The sequence below is a fragment of the Pteropus vampyrus genome, unplaced genomic scaffold, assembly GCF_000151845.1.
Source record: "Pteropus vampyrus isolate Shadow unplaced genomic scaffold, Pvam_2.0 Scaffold286, whole genome shotgun sequence".
Taxonomy (NCBI): domain Eukaryota; kingdom Metazoa; phylum Chordata; class Mammalia; order Chiroptera; family Pteropodidae; genus Pteropus; species Pteropus vampyrus.
Window position 1 is genome coordinate 1388951 of NW_011889067.1, and position 17788 is coordinate 1406738.

The 17788-nt window shown below is 45.7% G+C and overlaps 1 protein-coding gene across 6 annotated transcripts in view; it reads right to left on the bottom strand.

Moving 5' to 3' along the window:
• Positions 1-2204: 2204 nt before the first annotated feature.
• The window catches only part of ZNF592 (zinc finger protein 592), a 44114-nt gene continuing 28530 nt past the window's right edge, over positions 2205-17788 (bottom strand). For 5 of the 6 annotated variants that reach the window (XM_023520991.1, XM_011376123.2, XM_023520992.1 and 2 more), the window contains 7 exons: positions 14725-14903; positions 9392-9568; positions 8965-9124; positions 8565-8852; positions 8228-8340; positions 7576-7711; positions 2205-6201 (listed from right to left, as the gene is read on the bottom strand). In XM_023520991.1, the coding sequence (XP_023376759.1) occupies positions 5683-6201; positions 7576-7711; positions 8228-8340; positions 8565-8852; positions 8965-9124; positions 9392-9568; positions 14725-14903 (1572 nt within the window). In that variant the 3' untranslated portion in view covers positions 2205-5682. Of the gene's footprint in view, positions 6202-6226; positions 7311-7575; positions 7712-8227; positions 8341-8564; positions 8853-8964; positions 9125-9391; positions 9569-14724; positions 14904-17788 lie in introns of those variants that run through there. The other variant, XM_023520995.1, reaches the window with a different exon arrangement.

Here is a 17788-nt window from a genome sequence, read left to right on the forward strand (position 1 = left end):
TTTTTAGAAAGCAGAAGCCACCCTCCTCCTGAGATACCCGAATTATTCAGCCCCGTCTATAAACAATGGGTCTTAGGGCAAAACTCTAAGGAAATTGGTCTAAAGAGTAAAAATTCCGAAGGGAAATGGGAAGTGCATTCAGAGGGCCCTGGGCTATCATTGAAAGGGGAGGCCTAGAAACAAAGGAGCTTCCTAATTTAAGGAAAGCCGGATCTAAAAACAGCTTAATCCCTCTCTTCAAACATCAAAGGCATAGTCAACTATCCCCCATTTTCACAGAAAACAGAGGCAAAGTCTATGGGATTCCGTCCTAGAGGAGCTGGTAGATTTTAGACTATCCTATGTAAAGAGATATAATACCATGCCCACCCATGAAACCAGATGGTGCTACTGATCCATTGTCACTTGAGCACTCACTAGGATGAGGTCTTTTCCCAGTTAGAATTGACTTAAATGGCTTTATCATATCCTTTTACCCCATTTTCCATACCATCAACTACACATTTGTTGACTTGTTAGTATTCACACACTAAAAACTCAATTTGAATTTGCAAATAATAATCTTATTATTTATTATTATTATCATTTTAAAATAGAGCATTTTAAAAGGCCAATGCCTGACACACTGAACTAGCTCAAGAATTCATCTGGATCTAGGTCCCTGCTGAAAAGAGAGCTGGGTAACAGAAAGATTTGAAGATGTTTGGGAATTATTGAGTAAACAGTTTGAACTTGGAAAGGTTGACAAAAGCCAAAAAAAAATGTGACCATAAAAGAACTAGAACTCTGAGAGAGCATAAATCTGATGCAAACTGAAATATAAATAAATGCAAATAAAAGTGACATTGCCTTGGGAGGAGAGGGCAGAAAAGGAGGGGTTGTTTCCACTTTTGGATATATCTAGGCCAAAAGTCAATAATTATTTAATAAATAAATAAATAAGACGAACAAAAAAAGAAATTCAGTAAGAGTTCTTGCCTTTGGGAAGGTATCTTCCATTTTGACATAAACATATACAAGAACTAGAAGATAAAATCTAGCCAGGCTCAAGATCCCCAGAGACTTAAACCACTCCCCCCCACCCCACTTGACAGATTTGAGAACTGAACCAAGAGGGATCAAATGACTTAGTTACAGAACCCAGACTGGAACCTAGCTTCTGATTTCGTCATTCTATCACACTGCCAGTGAATTTAGTCAAGAAAAGTAGAGATAAATACTGAATAACTCTGCAGAAGCAAAAAGCTACATGCTCATCACTCTTCCCTGCACTGATGAAATGACACATTTAAATATAAACAGGAAATGGGTAAATTATGTTGATTTGAAAATGAGTATAATTATTGGAAATGAGGATTTAAAGACTATGGAGAAATGTGAAAGTGTCTAAACATAATGTTAAGTAGAAAAAAGTGGGGTACAAAATCCAGGGCAGCGCAGTGCTAGTCACACCCGAGTGAATACCAGTTCTGCCCTTTATTTGCTCTGTGACTTTAGGGAAATTACTCAACCACTCTGAACCTCCAAAAGAAAATTGAAGTCTCCATCTCAGAGGATTGTTATGAGGCTAAATAAGAGAATGAATGTTGGAAAAATTTCTGTCGTATAGAAACGTTCAATGTTAACCACTGTCATCATAACTATACACCATAAATTCAGCTATGAACTGAACGACTGGAAAGTGATATGCAAAAATGAAAAAATTACAAAGGTAAAACAGGATTATAAGTATACATTTTTTATTTGCTCCAATAAGGCTATATCATTTTTTAGTAAGAAAAGGTAATTTTAAATGGAGACCTCAAAAAAATGCCATACTTGGGACTGATGACTTAGTGTGCTCTTTCTTCCAAAGGGGCCCAAGGGTCCCGGTTCCCAGGCCCTCAGGCTGTGGCCAGATGGTGGAGAAGGTTGATGGCTGATGGCCTGAATCTCTTGGAAAAGACGTGTGGGCGGGGTGTATGTTCTAGAATCTAGACTATACTGAATTGCTCAGATCAGACCCTGAGAGAACTTTGTAGCTACTAGTTGAATCAGATTCTTCCATTCATGCATTCACTCACTCATTCAAACACTCTTTGAACCACTGTTGAATGCAAAGAACTGTGCTAAGAGCTTTTAAAGAATTAGACTGGCCTGCTGGATGAACTTGGAACAACATCCATTATATAAGTGAAAAAAAGCAAGCTTCAGAACACTGTGTATAGAATGCTACCATTTGTATTAAAAATAGATATGTATACATATTTATAAATGTGTAAATGCATAGAATTATTCAGAAAGAATACACAAGATATAGATAACAGCAATTAACTCTGGAGAGGGGACAGGCTGACCTCCATCAGGAAGCTTACTTTTCATTGTATACTCTTCTATTGTTTGGATGTCTTATCACATAATGTACTAATTAAAAAAAATTTTTTTTAAACAAGTAAAATAAGGTGTGCTCAGTGCTGAATGTGCAGTGGCGAACAGGGCAGGGGATGTGGGGAGAGTCCTCAGTCTCAGGGAAGGTAAAGTGTGTTGAACTTGCTGAGCCACTAGTGTTATATTTTCAAAACCCAGACTGTTTACATAAGGGAACAGTTCTTTCTACACACTCAATTAGCTTATAGTAACTCAGCATATCATTTTACAGAGATAAAGCAGTTGGAAAATAAATACTAGTCATTTGTCAAGCCTCAGCATAGTTTCTAGGAGGGTGGGAATTTTATCTGTTTAACTTGATCAGGAGAGCACTCCAGCTAATGTGCAGATAAGTGCCTGTTACAGCAAGCTTTTTCTGATAACAAATGATAGCGCAACCATTAAAAAACACCTTAAAAAAAGAAAAGATCAAAAGATATTGGACCCTGAGGGAACAATGTTCCCTGTGAGGCTGGGTAACCTTTTCTGGGATGGCCCCCCCAAAATGGTCTTCAAATGCAAGTTAAATCCCAATGAGAATCAAAGTTCATAGAGACACCGCATGTGCTTTCGTCACAAGCAAATGTGATGCGCAGGGCCCTCCTTGGGGTGACAAGGTACAAACTGACTCCAAAGAGAACCTGGAACGCCAACTGTGGAGGAAGTAGGAAAGCGGATGTCTAGATGGCTGCAAACTGCTGACAAACTGGCAACCGGCCATAGCACAGTGGTTGATGTCATGGACTTTAGAACCAGACAGTCTTGACTCAGCACCATCACACTTATAGGTGGCCCAGCAAGTTACTTAACCTCTCTGAGCCTCGGTTTTCTTCTCTATTAAACAGAGAATAACTATGAGATCATTGTGAGGACTAAATAAGAATCACTAGAAAGTATTTAGCAAGATGATGGGCACAGGAGCAGGGCTTAACATTCTATTGTCATCATGTTCACTAAATAATGGAGGTGTCCTGGACCAACTGTAACTGACCATCAGCATCCAAGTCTGAATGGCAGGAGAGGTACACTCCACACTCCGCGTCCTGAAGTCACATCAAGAATCCCTCACTTTAATATAATTTCATAAACTAGAAAGTGCTTCCACACTCACCATTTCACAAAAGCCAGAGAAGCAAGCTGGATGGGAATGGCTAGCTCTGCTTTGCAGGGGAGGAGCCGGTGAAGGCAGAGGCTTTGTTAAGAGCTGGTTAAGGGCAGACCCCAGGCTGTGACCCAGGTTTCTCTGCATTCTTTCCACTCCACGCTATTCCCAGGAAGGAGAGACGGATCTGGGGCCAAAACCTGTGATTTGACCACCTCCTGTCTCTACCTCCAGCCAGCACTGTTTCTGGGCAGGAAGAGATTCAGCCATTCATTTCAAACCCTTCTATCAGCCCCCTATAATTCCTGTGAATGGACCCGGGGTACAGGGTGGGCACCCTGCAACTGGAATAGGAAAGGGATGACAGTGCAGTTGGGGTAGCTCTGGCTCTGCAGGCAGCCTGAATCAGACCGATCTTGCCCTCACTGCCCCCTTGGCAAGCAGGGACACGGTGACCTTGCCAGGCATAGCAATCATTAAACAGCAGACTCTCTCCAAAACTGAGGCAGGTGCTAACCTCTCCCAACAGCATTAGCACTTCCACTAAAAATGGGGCATCTAATAGAGGAAGCAAATGGTTTTGTTTTCAATTGTGAAAAGGTCAGCATATTTACCTGACGTAATAATTTGTAACTAATATGCAATGCTTCCCTTGAAAGATCACCTCTAAGAACTCTGCCAGGACCCACTTCTTTTTGCTACACTAGATCCTGCCAGGCCCGGTCCCACATCCCACATTTCACCCAGGCAAGGCTGCGGCAGCCACTCAGGTCACAGGTCAGAAGACACTCCACACACACCTCCTGCTCCTTGTGCTGAGTCAGGCCCTAACTCTGCCATCAGTGAAAAAACAGTCCAGCCTCACATATCTAATCATTCTCACACATCCAGGTCCTCTGTGACAGTGGCGATACCAAGACCTTGAACACTGTAAGAAAATTACAAAATTCCTCCCTCTATCCCTCCCCACCAGCCCTACCAGTAAAGGGTTCTCTCAAGTTGAAAATCCATTTGGAAGAGAGATGGAAGTGCCCAGAAAATTTCAATAGGTCCTATAGCTGATGCTGCCGGCCCAGGGGAGACCTTGGAGGTGATTCTTGACCAGCATTAAGACCCTCCCCTTCCCCTTTCAGAAGGTCTCTAGAGAATCAAGCAGAACCAGGCTCCTGGTTTCCTAACCATAGCTCCAGAATCTAGAGTGGGCCTTCTGTGAACAGTAGAAACACTGCCCTCCCTCAGAGATGGGAAAACAAGGGGCATCTGGGAAAGACCCTTTGGGTGGAGCAGGGTGGGGCCAGGCTCACTTGAAGAGGAATACAAGAGCCCACCTGCATGGTAAGAAGAATTTTTTATTTGAAATATAGTCTGAGCAACATGAGTGTAGCCAAGAGGAGGAGGGGCTGGCCTGCCTGGGGCAGCAGCCTCTCTAATGGCACAGGAGCAAGAATACAAATACCCCAACATCTGTGTCCCAAACCCCACTTGTCCGGAAAGGCGGGACAGCCACAGTATAAGGACACACACTCCTTCTGAAGGGTCTGCCTCCCAGCGCCTGCCTACCTGGGCCGCATTTCCTCTCTCCCGGGTTCCAAACAGACGTGCTGTAGAAGTTCCTCCCACCCACACAGATAGGACGAGCGGGGTGATACATTCTCCAGGAACATTTTGGTGGGGAAAAATCAGAGTGGATGGGAGGGAAGAGCAAGTTGACCAAGGCTCTTGCCAGGCCAGGGTGGGCAGCGCTCCCCCAAACACTCTGTGTCAGGCCCCCTCATCCCTCTTCTCAGGCCACCTGCAGGCCCAGAGCCGGGAGGAGCCCCCTGGCTGAGAGCAGCAGGTGGGAACCTCCCGGAGGACTTTCACGCGGAGTGGACAGCACTGGGGTTGGGCCACTGATGCAGCCTGGGGTTTGAAGAACACAGACAAGAGTTGGGGTACTGAGAAGCAGCAAAAAGCCATAAATAACAGAAGTAAATTCAGATCTGTGAGGTCCTGGGTGACCCCACATCTCCTGGAGCTGGGGCACACCCAGCACCTCACAGCTCGGGGCAGACACTGCTCCAGGGCACAGCCTGCCACGTTCACGCCGGCAGAGCCGTTTGTTTCGCACTGTCCACACGGCAGGTGGAGGGTGCCACGGCACCACCCGACCGCACACACTGCCAAGCCTCGGGTCACACCTGAGGGGACAGTGAGTGGCCGTCCTGGTCCTGAGAGGCCTGTGGTTGACTCTGAGCATCTTGGGCACCGTCCTCCTCGGGGGCCGGGCCCGGTGACCTCCTGGCCTCTGGGTCCCCCGCCAACGGCTCGCCGGCACATTCCTCCAGTCCGTTCTCCCTGGTCTCTGTGGACACTTCCTCCCCGGAGCCCTCCTCTGGCTCTGCCGCCTCCACTGCTGCCTCTGCCACCTCCTCCTCCTCCTCCTGGTCTCTCACCTTGTGGACGATGAAGAGGTGGCGGCTGAGGGAGCCGGCGGAGGTGTAGCACAAGCCGCAGAGGAGACACTGGGCGGTGGAGCTGTCCACCCGGTGCTGAGGTATGTGGCTCTGAAACTCGAGCCCCGAGTCTGTGGCAAAGCTGCATTTTGCACACTGGAAAAGCGACTTGTGCCTCTTGGTGGAGGAGACGGTCGCGCCGTTGCTGGTGCCGGGAGCGTCCGTCGCCCCGCTGACCCGTCTCTTCAGATGATTCACCTGAAGGGGACACAGCGTGAGCCAAGTCCAGGCCAAGCCAAGCCTGAGACAGGATCCCCCAGACATGACCAGTGCAGCCCAAGGCCTCGCAGACTTTCCACCCAGGCCAGGGTCACCTCGGCCCTGAACGCTGGCTTAGCTTTGGTTGGTTTGGGGGTTTTTTGTTTGCTTTTTTTAATGCAGCATGTGCTTATGGTACCACATTCCAAAGACATAAGAAGGGCATGGAGATTACATCCTCCTGCCCACTCCCAGGCCTGAACTCCAGAGAGCACCGTGTCACCAGCTCTGTGGCTCCTCCAAGAGATACTCTACACACATACGCAAATAAGACAGCTCTTTCACAGAATGGTAGCGTTGCGTGCACATTGTTCTTCGCCCTGCTCTTCAGTTCACATGGATTGGCGCGTGTCTCCGTGAGAGCTTATACAGAGGCTCCGTTATCCTAACAGCGGCACACAAACCCACCGGGAGTGAGGGGGGCACAGTGCCAACTGGCGGCCAACTGAGTTCCATCTTTGTCAAGCACACAGTGAACATCCTTGAACACACTTCTTTGTGCCCAAGGCCAAAGATATCTGACAGATAAATCCGAGAGGCAGACTTGCTGGATTGAATGGTGTATGCATTTGGAGGGGCAGGAGTGTGTGCATTTTAATCGCAGACAGATGGTGCCAAAACGTCAACTGACACTCCACTTGCTTGTGTGAAAGGGCCTTTGCTGACTAGCACCTTTCCCTGAACAGCCAAGAAAGAATGTCCTGGAACTCCAGGAGCTCTCAGACTTCCCCAGGCAGGCAGGGTCCCTCTGAAGAGCAACCCCTACCATGGCACGGAAGAGCCTACAGTGAGGAGGAAACTCCGGCTGTTCCCAAAGTTCACCGGGAATGGGCATGGGCGTGGCAGGTACAGGATGAGGTCATAGCACAAGGGTCCAGGAGAGCAAGAGTTAGGGCCTGGCCTCTCCCATACCTAGTGGGTGGGGGCAGCCAAGCACGGCCATTGTCACCCGACAGTCAGTCCCACCCACCCACTCTGAGGACTGCAGTAAGGCAGAAGCAGGCTGGTGCGTGTAAATGCTCTCCCATGTCACAAAGCACGGCACACTCCTAAGGAAGGGATCACAGTGACAGGAAAACAGCAGAAACAAGAGGCCAATGGGCTGCCTCATGGATCTTTCTCCCTATCCTTTACTTGTATGCAGTCTCAGATGGGTCACGCAGAGCTCAACAGTGACTCCCATTGAGGGAAGTTGTCCCTGCTGTTGTGGCATAGCCATAATGACAAGTGAGCACCCCATGGCCTTCCCAGTGCCTCTCCAGCTCCAGGCCTCACCAAGCAAGCTGCTGCGGTGTGCGGGGACCCTACACTCACCTGAGGGGAATGTCCACCCGGAGGTCTGACTTTGGACGTCTGGCTCAAATCAGGGTTTCTGATACCATGCATAAGGCTGATGTGACTCTCCAGAAGAGAGGGCCGAGGAAAGCTGGGGCAGTCCTCTGTGCAATACCTGCGAAAGGACAGCCAAAGACACTGTGTGAGACGACAGCCTGTGGAGCCCAGTGGAGCCAGGCAGGTCTGGCAGGCAGGCAGAAGTGGGAGCCGCTCCTGGCTCCAGGGGAGAAAGAGTCTGAAGCAGACAGAGAGTGGGCTGGGTGGTCCCTAGGTTGGTTGGGGAGTGCTGGGTACTCCCTAGAAAAATCTAGCCAGCAAGCCAGCCAAAGTAGCAGACAACAGCAAATCAGAATATTTGTGCTGCCCCTCAGACACGATCTCACTCTCCACTCCCGGATGGCACTGCCCAGAGACCCAAGTGCTGGCTGGTGGTCAGCATGAAGGAGGCCAGGGTTTGTCCTAAAGCACAAGCAGATGGTACTGAAGCCTCTTGGCCCAACAAGGCCCACAGTCGCATCACTGCTTATCTGTTGCCTTTGATCCCTGATCTCATAGCAGAGAAAAGCCCTGAGGTGCCATGGACAGTCTTCTTGGATCTCGGGTCCCTTGGCTCCCACTTCTGGAGACTTACCCGCAGGTGTAGACTTTCTTGACTGTGTCGTGGTTGTTGCGGATGTGTTTGCGCAGGCTGCTGGGGGTGTGGAAGGACTGTTCACACTGCCGACATGGATACCGCTTCAGCGTCTACAGGCGGTCACAGAAAGCAAAGCATCAGAACCATAAGATGGTTCTGGGGGCCTTTCTTCTCAGATAACATGAGCCAAAAGGAGAATGCCCCCAAAGACTTCAAAATCTGCGGTACCCACCCTGGCCAAAGCAGCAGGAACCCTAAGGGGTCAGACACTGAAGGGGGCCCTGGCTTTATCGGAGAGGACCTGACAAGGCACCGTGACCCTGACCGCACTTACCCGACCATGGCTCTTTTTCACGTGGGACACATAGCTCTCCCGATCAGGAACCCACTCCTGGCACTCCTGGCAGGTCCAGCCAGTGCTTCTCAGCCGGGGCTTGGCCTCAGCCCTGCGATGGGCCTCAGACCTGCCCCAGCGGCTAGAGGGCAGGGAGCTGCCCCGAGCAGCCACATGAGTGGCTGGGGGCTCAGTGGGAACTCGAGAGCCAGGGCGGCTTGAGGACGTGTCCGCTGAAGACTGGAGGCTTGACAGCTCGTCCACGTTTCGGGGAACACCGTGGGTGCTCTGGGGATGGGGAGAGCGATTACTGACTGGGCAAGGGGAAAGAGGCATAGAGTCAGACCCCCGGCCTGAGGCGTGCCACTTCCTCCCGCCCTGCTCCCCTAGGGCATCCCACCTTGACGTGCTGCATCAGCTCTGGCTTCTGCAGGAACAAGAGCGGGCACTCGGGGCACTTGAAGACGCCCACCTGGGCCTTGCTGGCATTCTGGTAAAAGTGCTGCTGAATGTGCCTCTTCTTGTTGAAGACCATTTCGCAGGAGCACTTATACATGAGCCTGTGAGACAAGCCCCAGGGCGTGAGGTGGCCAAGGCTCCGCGGCCAGAACCACACAGTCCCCACCCCATCTCCACTCTCTCTGAACCAGGGTCAGATTCGGGAAAGCACTACTCTGAGCCAACACGGATACTCCTCAGCCTCAAGATGTCTTTGGTGGACTCCAGGCAACTCTGCCCAGCTCCTAGTACATTCCACTACCTCCCCTTACAGCATCCAAGCCACTCGGCTCCGCCCACAGGCCTGCTGGCCCTGGAGCTGCACTCACTGGGAGGGTCTGTGGGGCTGGGTGGGGTGCTGGGTGGCGCTGTGGTCCGCGGTGCTGCTGGCAGTCTTGAAGGCCATGGGGCAGAAAGCACATTTGTGGAAAACCTGGCAGTGTCGCTCCTGGATGTGGCTTTTCAGCAAGGCCAAGGTCAGGTGGACGACCCCACAGTGGATGCACCTGGAGGGCAGAGGTGTAAGTGTGGAGGGGGCAGTGTCAGACCCAGAAATGGCGTTGCGAAAGGAGGGATGGAGGGCAGGAACACAGGTGTCTCAGAGCCCCTCCTTCGAGCACACGGTCTTCCATCCTCCACTTGTACATCCTGAGAGCCTGCCAGCTGCCATCTGGCACAATGTTGTCACCCAGCGCCCCCCAAGCCCAAGGCCACGCCTGGTAGAGAAGGGAGGAGAGAAACCCTCCCCTCCCCAACCAGAGGATTCTCTTCTGCAAACCGAAAATGTGAGCCCAGCTAAGAGAAGTTGGTGGGAGTGGACAGGGAGGGGAGTGGCCCAAAAATGACATAAACAATATCCATTAAAATGTGATACAGCTGCAGGGGTCTAAGAGGAATTGCAGAAGGAGGCTGCAGACAGCCTGTGCCTTCCCACAGGCTGGTACTGAACAAGCAGGGATGGCCACTGAATAAAAAATAGTCAGGAAATGCTGCACTCCCCATAACCACCACAATGAAACAAAGAGCCCAAAGCTCATGAAGAAATACTCTAGCGCAGCATTGTCCAGGGGTACTTGCCGTGATGACGGAAATGTTCTATAATGTACTGTCCGTGTTGCTATTTAAATTTAAATTAACAAAATAAAATGGCCAGTCACACTGGCCACACTTCAAGTGCTCACTGGCCACATGTGGCCGGCACCACTCCCGACCACGCAGCTCAGAGTGCTGTGCTGGTTCCTTGCTGGGCCCACGGGTAACTCTTTATCTGTTTCTCCCTATCCATTCATATTTTCTGAGCTTCATTGAGTGCATATATCGTTTCATAATGTACGAACTGTATGAAACCATTTTTCTGAAACTGAGGCCATGTTGGACTCTCCTTCCAACTTCACAATCTCTTTATAAACACTGCCTTTCCTTTCTCCAGTATGTGGCCTTCCCCTTGCCAACCTGCATCCACTCAGGTTCCCAGACCCCTCATGTGTTCAGTCCTTCCTGCCCAGAGGTCTCCTCTACACCAGCAAACATCTTTGATTTCCCTTTTGTTGCAATATTGCTCGCCCATCAACTGGATACCTAGTAGGCTCTAGAAGACAGGCTGCTGCTTTACTAAAAGAAAGGACATGCCTTCACTTAAGGATTCTTCGACTCCCAAATACTTCTCTTCAACACACTACATTAGCCCATTTTCAGTCCTCATAAATCATCACAGAATCCTGACCAACCTTTTGTCTTTATTCCATGCGTGTGTGCGTGCGCGTGCATGTGTGCATGCATGCGTATGTTGGGTGGGGTTGGGGGTAGGAGCAGGGGCAAAGAATCACCTTTGCAAACTTACTAGCTCACAGAACCAGAAAGCTATTTGCAATGAATTCCAATGCTTTGGAGTTTCTATACAAACTACTGACGTACATTTTCTTTTCTCTCCTGCTAAACAAAATAGTGACCAACTTAAGCACATAGAAGTACTTCCATACCACAAGGTACCAAAAGGAGGAAAAAAAATCCATATATTTCCAAATTCATCCAAAGTGGACAAGCATGCCTGATATGTGGAAGGAATCTCTTACGTGGCCTTATTTGTGCAGTTTGCCCAAACTCCTACAGAAACAATATAAATATATTCTTCAAAAATGTAACTAAAAATCCATCCTATTTACCCACTCTTCAAAGAAACCTCACTGAAAGTAAAACATGATGGGGTAAAAGAATACATGCCAAGAGGCCTTGGTGAGGGACTGAACTGGGCAGGGCTCACAAACTGAGGAAAAGTATGCAGAGATCCAACCCCATGACAACTCTTTACTAATTTTTAAAGAGAAAACAAACAATTATAGAATCATATGCTATGAAATACGTGGTTTTAGAAAAGATAAAGAGCAGTAAAATTTTTAGTTTTGCTAATAATCACAAATAATAAGAAAATAATGAATAAAAAAAGTCTAAACTTACTCACTTATGACATCATTGGCCATTCTAAATTATCAACAAAAAGCAAGATAATTTGTAGAATTCTAAATATATATATATATAACATATATACATCTTACATAAAATACATACACATAAAATATATAGGCTTTTTACACTGTCTTCAAGAAAAAGCAATAATAATATAAAATGAAGTAACACTGTAAAACTGTAGTAGAGCTCAATAAACAGGAACATAGGTGCCTTTTGAGAGTTCATTAAAAACTATTAATACCTACGGAATGGGAAAAAATATTTGCAAATCATGTATCTAACAAGGGACTTGTACCCAGAATATATAAAGAACTCCTACAACTCATAAGAAGATAACAAATAACCCAATTTTAAAATAGGCAAAGGATCTAAACAGACATTTCTCCAAGAAAGATATACAAATATACAAACAGCACATGAAACGATGTGCAATGCCATAAGCCATCAGAGAAAAGCAAATCCAACCCATAATGAGATACCGACTACACCCACAAGGATGGCTATAATCAAAAGTCAGACATAACAACTGTTGGTGAGGATGCAGAGAACTCAAAACCCTCATGTGCTGCTGGCAGGATGTAAACACGGTACAACCACTCTGGAAAACAGTCTGGCAGTTCTGCAAAAAGTCCAAGTCACCAGATGCCCCAGCTCTTCTACCCTTAGGTGCATATCTACAAGAACTGAAAACATACATCCATACAATAACTTGTACATGAATGCTCATTAGCAGCCTGACTCATAATAACCAAAACATGCCCATCAACAGATGGATGGATAAACAATGTGTGGTGTATACATACAACAGGTCATCATTCAGCCATGAAAGGAACGAAACGTTCATTACAAAGATAAATCTTGAAAATATTACGCTAAGAGTATAATTCCATTTATATGAAATGTCCAAAAGAGACAAATCTATGATACGGCAAATCAGTGTTTATGGACTGGGTGCATGGGAAGACTGTTAGTATAGTTTTTGGGGGAGTGATGAAAATGCTCTAAAACTGATTGTGGCGACTGACTGCACAACTCTGAATGTACTAAAACCACCAGACTATATACCTTAAATGGGTGAATTCCATGGTATGTGACTTATATCTGAATAAAGCTGTTACTTACAAAGACTTCAATAGTTTAAATCTTAAGTGTCATGAATATTGTACTAGAATGTATGCCTTCAGAGTTCAATCACAGGTCATTGATGATTTTAATGTCAATTATCTTCAGTAATCCCTCTACAGCTGAATCACATTTTTCGCTGACATTCCTTATAAAAAGGCTTGATAAACTGAATTGCTTTTGAGATAGTGTTTCTTTTTACTCATACAAAAGAAAATAAAATTAGAAGGCAAAAAAATTGCTATTAATCCATCTGTGCTATTGGAAATTTCTTAAATTCAAGATTCAAAGATAAAAATCTTAAGTGTTGATTGCATTTCTGTTGGATTGGTTTAGATCTTGGAATAAGCAGTACACACTTAAGTCAAAGTTTAAAAGATATTTTCAAATGTTATAGAATACTGTAAAAACACACATCAGGTGTTTTTGGTTTAAAAATGTAGCCTGGGATGCTGCCAACCTCTGCTCTTCTGAAATATGATGGCAAGGGCTTTGTACAAGCCCGTGTCTGGTTGTTTCATTTCTCATGCATTTTGGATTCTCCATTCTCCTAACATGCAAAGAAATTAGTCTATACTTGTACATGTTCACATCAAGAAAGAAACCTGGGAGTCATCACTAACCCCTCTCCATCCTCACCCCCATCTATAAGCTATCAAGCCTTAATGCTTCTACTTCTAGTGTCTCTCTCAAATCTACCTTCTCTCCATCCCTACGGCCATGGTTGAGCTGTCACACTTACCTCTCAACCAGTCTCTAGTCTCTTCCTTCCCTAATATATGTGTCAGCTTCCCAGAAACAGATCTAGCCAGATCACTCCCCTGCTGCAAATCTTTCTGTAGCTCCTCACCGTCCACTGGATAAAGACCAAATGTCTGACAAGAAGTAGGTCTGCCTTCTACCAACTCAATTCTCAACAGTCCCCACACCGTCCTGACCCACCTCTACAGAGATGCTGATCTTCCTGTAACTCCTTTCAGGTGTGCAAGTATCCCCGCCCATTCCCTTGCCAGGTATTTTCTTCCTCTTTCTTCTGCCTAAAAATCTCCTAAATTCTCTGTGGAGTTTTGCTGACCATCCCTCCACTATGGGATTGACTGCCCCAAGTTACAATTACTGTGCACACGGAACCTACCAGCCTGGAACTCTGTTGAGGATAGGGGCTGTGTCTTAATCATTGTATCTTGAGTGTCTGGCACAATGCTAAGCACAATAATAAGTACTCAGAAAAGGTTTATTAAATTAACTAAATTCATATGTATTTTTTTAAATACCAAAGAAAAGAAAATCTTACTAAACTTGAGCAAAATAAGTTTCATGAGTGAAAGTGATAAAGTAAAACATGAGAAGATGCAGAAACTCTCAAATGCGGTCAGTCAATACAGGAGCCCTGACTGGGTCACTGTGAAAGTTACAGATCAATGCCTTTGAAGGGAGCCACCTCCTCATTTTGCTCTTTTTCCAGAAAATGACTTCTTGCTTATATATGTCTGACACAATGGAGGAGATTCAGTCTAAAATAAGAGTTTTCTTGATTTCACTCTGAGGCTGATCATTTTTTTCCATTCTCTGGTTTTACTTGCTTCTCACGAACTAACAAAAACTAATCAACGCGAAGATACTGGAGCCCTTTAAGTTTCAGAGTCTTGCAGCTCCATTTGTTAATGAAAATTGAGAACATTTCAAAGTGCTGTGAGTAGGAAATTTATTATTGAAATAGTACTTTCAATTTAATATGCCAAACACAGTAAATTTGTGAGCAAATTAAGTTTATATACATTTTAAAAACCAAGCTGACAAAGTAAAGGTCCTATATAGTCTCATCTGCCCCAAAGCTTCCCCTTCAAAGCTATTTTTTCTGTTTAATTTTTTTTTAACTCCTTATTCTTCTCCCCTTTCTCTTCTTGTTCTCTAGAAAATAAAAATGTCTGTCCACATACCAATCAACATGCTTGCCTGAGCTGGAGGCCAGGACTCTGAAGACCAAAGCTCACTCTGAAACAAGTTCTGGCCCAGGAGATGGACCAGCCACTGGGCAATCCCAGGACAGGACAGCGAGCCAGGCAGCACCCACCTGTAGCCCACCTTGCGGGCATAGTGCAGGCAATTCTCCTTTACGTGGGTCTGGAAGTAGGCGGAGCGACAGAGTGCTCCACACTCTGGACAGCAGTAAGGGGACTTGTGTGTGTGGATCCGCTGGTGGGCACAGAAACTGCACTGGTTGGGCAGCAGCATCTGGCACACCTGGCAAGTCTAGGAAAGAACACCAAGAAAGCAGTTCATGCAGGTGCTGCAGGCCCCAGGCTCTCCAATCACAGCTCTCTGGCTGTCCTAAGACACAGGTCAGAATAACCCCTCCCCTAACCATCCTCTCTTCCAACTCTCTTAGGATACTTGGACACCCCAGACCTCATTAAAAGTGTTGAGACTTATATCCAAGCAAGCTTTACTTCTCACCCGACAGTGTCCCCAAGAGTTAGACCTGCTCTAGAACTGTGTTTCTTCCCTCCAGTTTAGCAGAGGTCCAGCCTTCCCTTTCCAGACGCCTAAGGCACTTCTTGAATCCTAAGACCTCACTTCACTGCCAGACCCACCAGGGCCTCTTCTTCACTCAGCAGAGGTGGCTCCCACTCCACACCTCCAGTAAGATAGCTCAGTGACTTCCATAGGGGACCTAAGCCTACCCTGACTGGCTGTAGACTGAATAAGTCGTCTTGCCCGTTTCCATTCCCTCAGCCTTGTCTGCCCACTCTTGGTGGGGAGGAGGTGCCCTGAGCCACAGCTAACCACATACACGCACAGAAAAGGTGGGAAGCAAAGGAGCAGCAGCTCCTTTGTGAGAGCAAAGGAGCAGCAGCTCCTTTGTTCTCAGCCCCGGGACAGAACCAAGGGAAGACAAGTCCATGGCCAGACTAACTGAAGCTCTAATGGGCAGAGCCCAGACTGCCAGAGGGGAAAGCTACCAACTGACTGAGCTGGCGCTGCATCTAGAGAAGCTCTTCTTAGTAATAAGGGGACACCTGGACTGCTCACTGAGTGGCCTGACAGGGTCAGAGAAGCTGCACAGAGGCAAAGTTGTTGGGAGGACAGGGAAGGACCTCTGCTTTTATCAGCAAAATCCAGAATGTGGGGCCTCTACAGGACAAACTACCCAGTTTTTTCCAGAAACTAATTACAAGGGGGAAAAAAAAGACAGAAAAGGGAATTTATAGGTTAAAAGAGAGTTAAGAGAAATTTTCAACATTTACAATGCATAGCACTGATTTGGATCCTGATTCAAGCAAGCCAAGTGTAAAAAAGAATGAGACAACTAGAGATATTGAACACTAACTTAATGATAACATTGAGACCTTTGACACTTGATATTGATTTGATAATGAAAAATTGTTAATTCTGAGATATGATGATTATGTCTATATTTGGAGGGGAACCCTTAACTTTTAGAGATGTATACTGAAAAATTTACAGATGCACTGATGTTGAGATTTGTTTAAAAATAATCCATTGGAGGAGAGGGGCAGGTAAGAAGATACATGAAACAAGATGGGCCATGAGTCGCTAACTGTTAAAGAAGCGTCCATTACACTATTCTTTCTGCTTTTATATATGTTTGGGACATTCCGTAATGAAGTTTTTTTTTAAGTATTATTTTAGGTGTAAAACAGTAAATGAACATGCTGTTTTGTGTAAGTAAGAATATCACACACACACACACACGCCTGCTTATGTGATAAGCCAAAACTGAATAAAAATGGTTACCTATGGGGAAGGAGAGAACAGGACTTAAGGACAGGGATGGAAGCAAGACTTCTCTAAGCGTTCCTTGTTACAGTTTGAACTTTGGAATGAAATGTCTTACATAATTTTTAAATAACATGAAATTGAACTAAATAAACAAAAGCATTCCCTAAAAATTGCAAAACAGAAACAAGTAACCTAACTCTATGTCAAGTCACTATATATTAACCGTGGAGAGAAAAGACTGTTTGAAACAAATGACTGTTTCAAATATAATATTTCAATCTATACATCCTTAATGTGATACATCAGGGCAAGAAGAGCTATAAAAAACACTTTCATCTTTATGCAGTTGTCCTAATGTTAAAAATTGTATTGATTTTGACAGTTTGAAATTTGTGTGTATATATTCACAACACCCAAAAGGTGGAAGGCAATCCAAGTGTCCATCAACAGATGAATAAACAAAACGTGGTTTATACATACGATAGAATATTATTCAGCCTTTAAAAAGGGCAGAAATTCTGACACGTTACAACATGAATAAACCACGTGACATAAGCCAGTCACAAAAAGACAAGTACTGCATGATTCCACTTATATGAGGTACCTAGGGTAGTCGAATCATAAAGACAGGAAGTAGAACAGTGGCTGCCAGGGGCTAAGGGGAGGGGAGAATGGGAGCTGTTGTTGAACGGGTGCAGAGTTTGTTTTGCGAGATGAAGAGTTTTGGAAATTGAATGCAAAAGAATGTGAATGTATTTAATGCTACTGAATTGTATGCTAAAAATTAATTAGGATGGTAAATGATATGTGTAGTTTACCACAGTTTTAAAAAATAATAGCAAAGGGACTCCTAAAACACTATTTGAGATTATTAGGGCATCAACTCACTACTATGAAACCTTTTAACTAATTATGTATTTATCCCATATTCCAACATAAGCTATAAAACAGAGTAACCAAACAGCCCTCATGGAAGAGAGAAAGATAATTTATACACATTCCCAGCTAATAAAAATAAGTAATTACATTAGAAAAACATCCTTTTGCAACTCCTAATAAAATTACTGACTCAGGCAGTGATTACTAATGGATACTAAAACCAACCGTTAGGATAAGATAGGGACTTTACAACAAAGGGATAAGAACACCACCACCTAAACTCCCTGAGAAGTTTAGCATCACTAAAACAGAAAATCAAGCACTCTGGGCCTCCCTGAAGCCACCGGATAGGAATGACATAGTGTTCCCCCTATTCAACCCTGAACCTGATCAAGTCTTTATTGCTAATGTCTAATGCACGTCTAGGAAAGAACACCAAGAAAGCAGTTCATGCAGGTGCTGCAGGCCCCAGGCTCTCCAATCACAGCTCTCTGGCTGTCCTAAGACACAGGTCA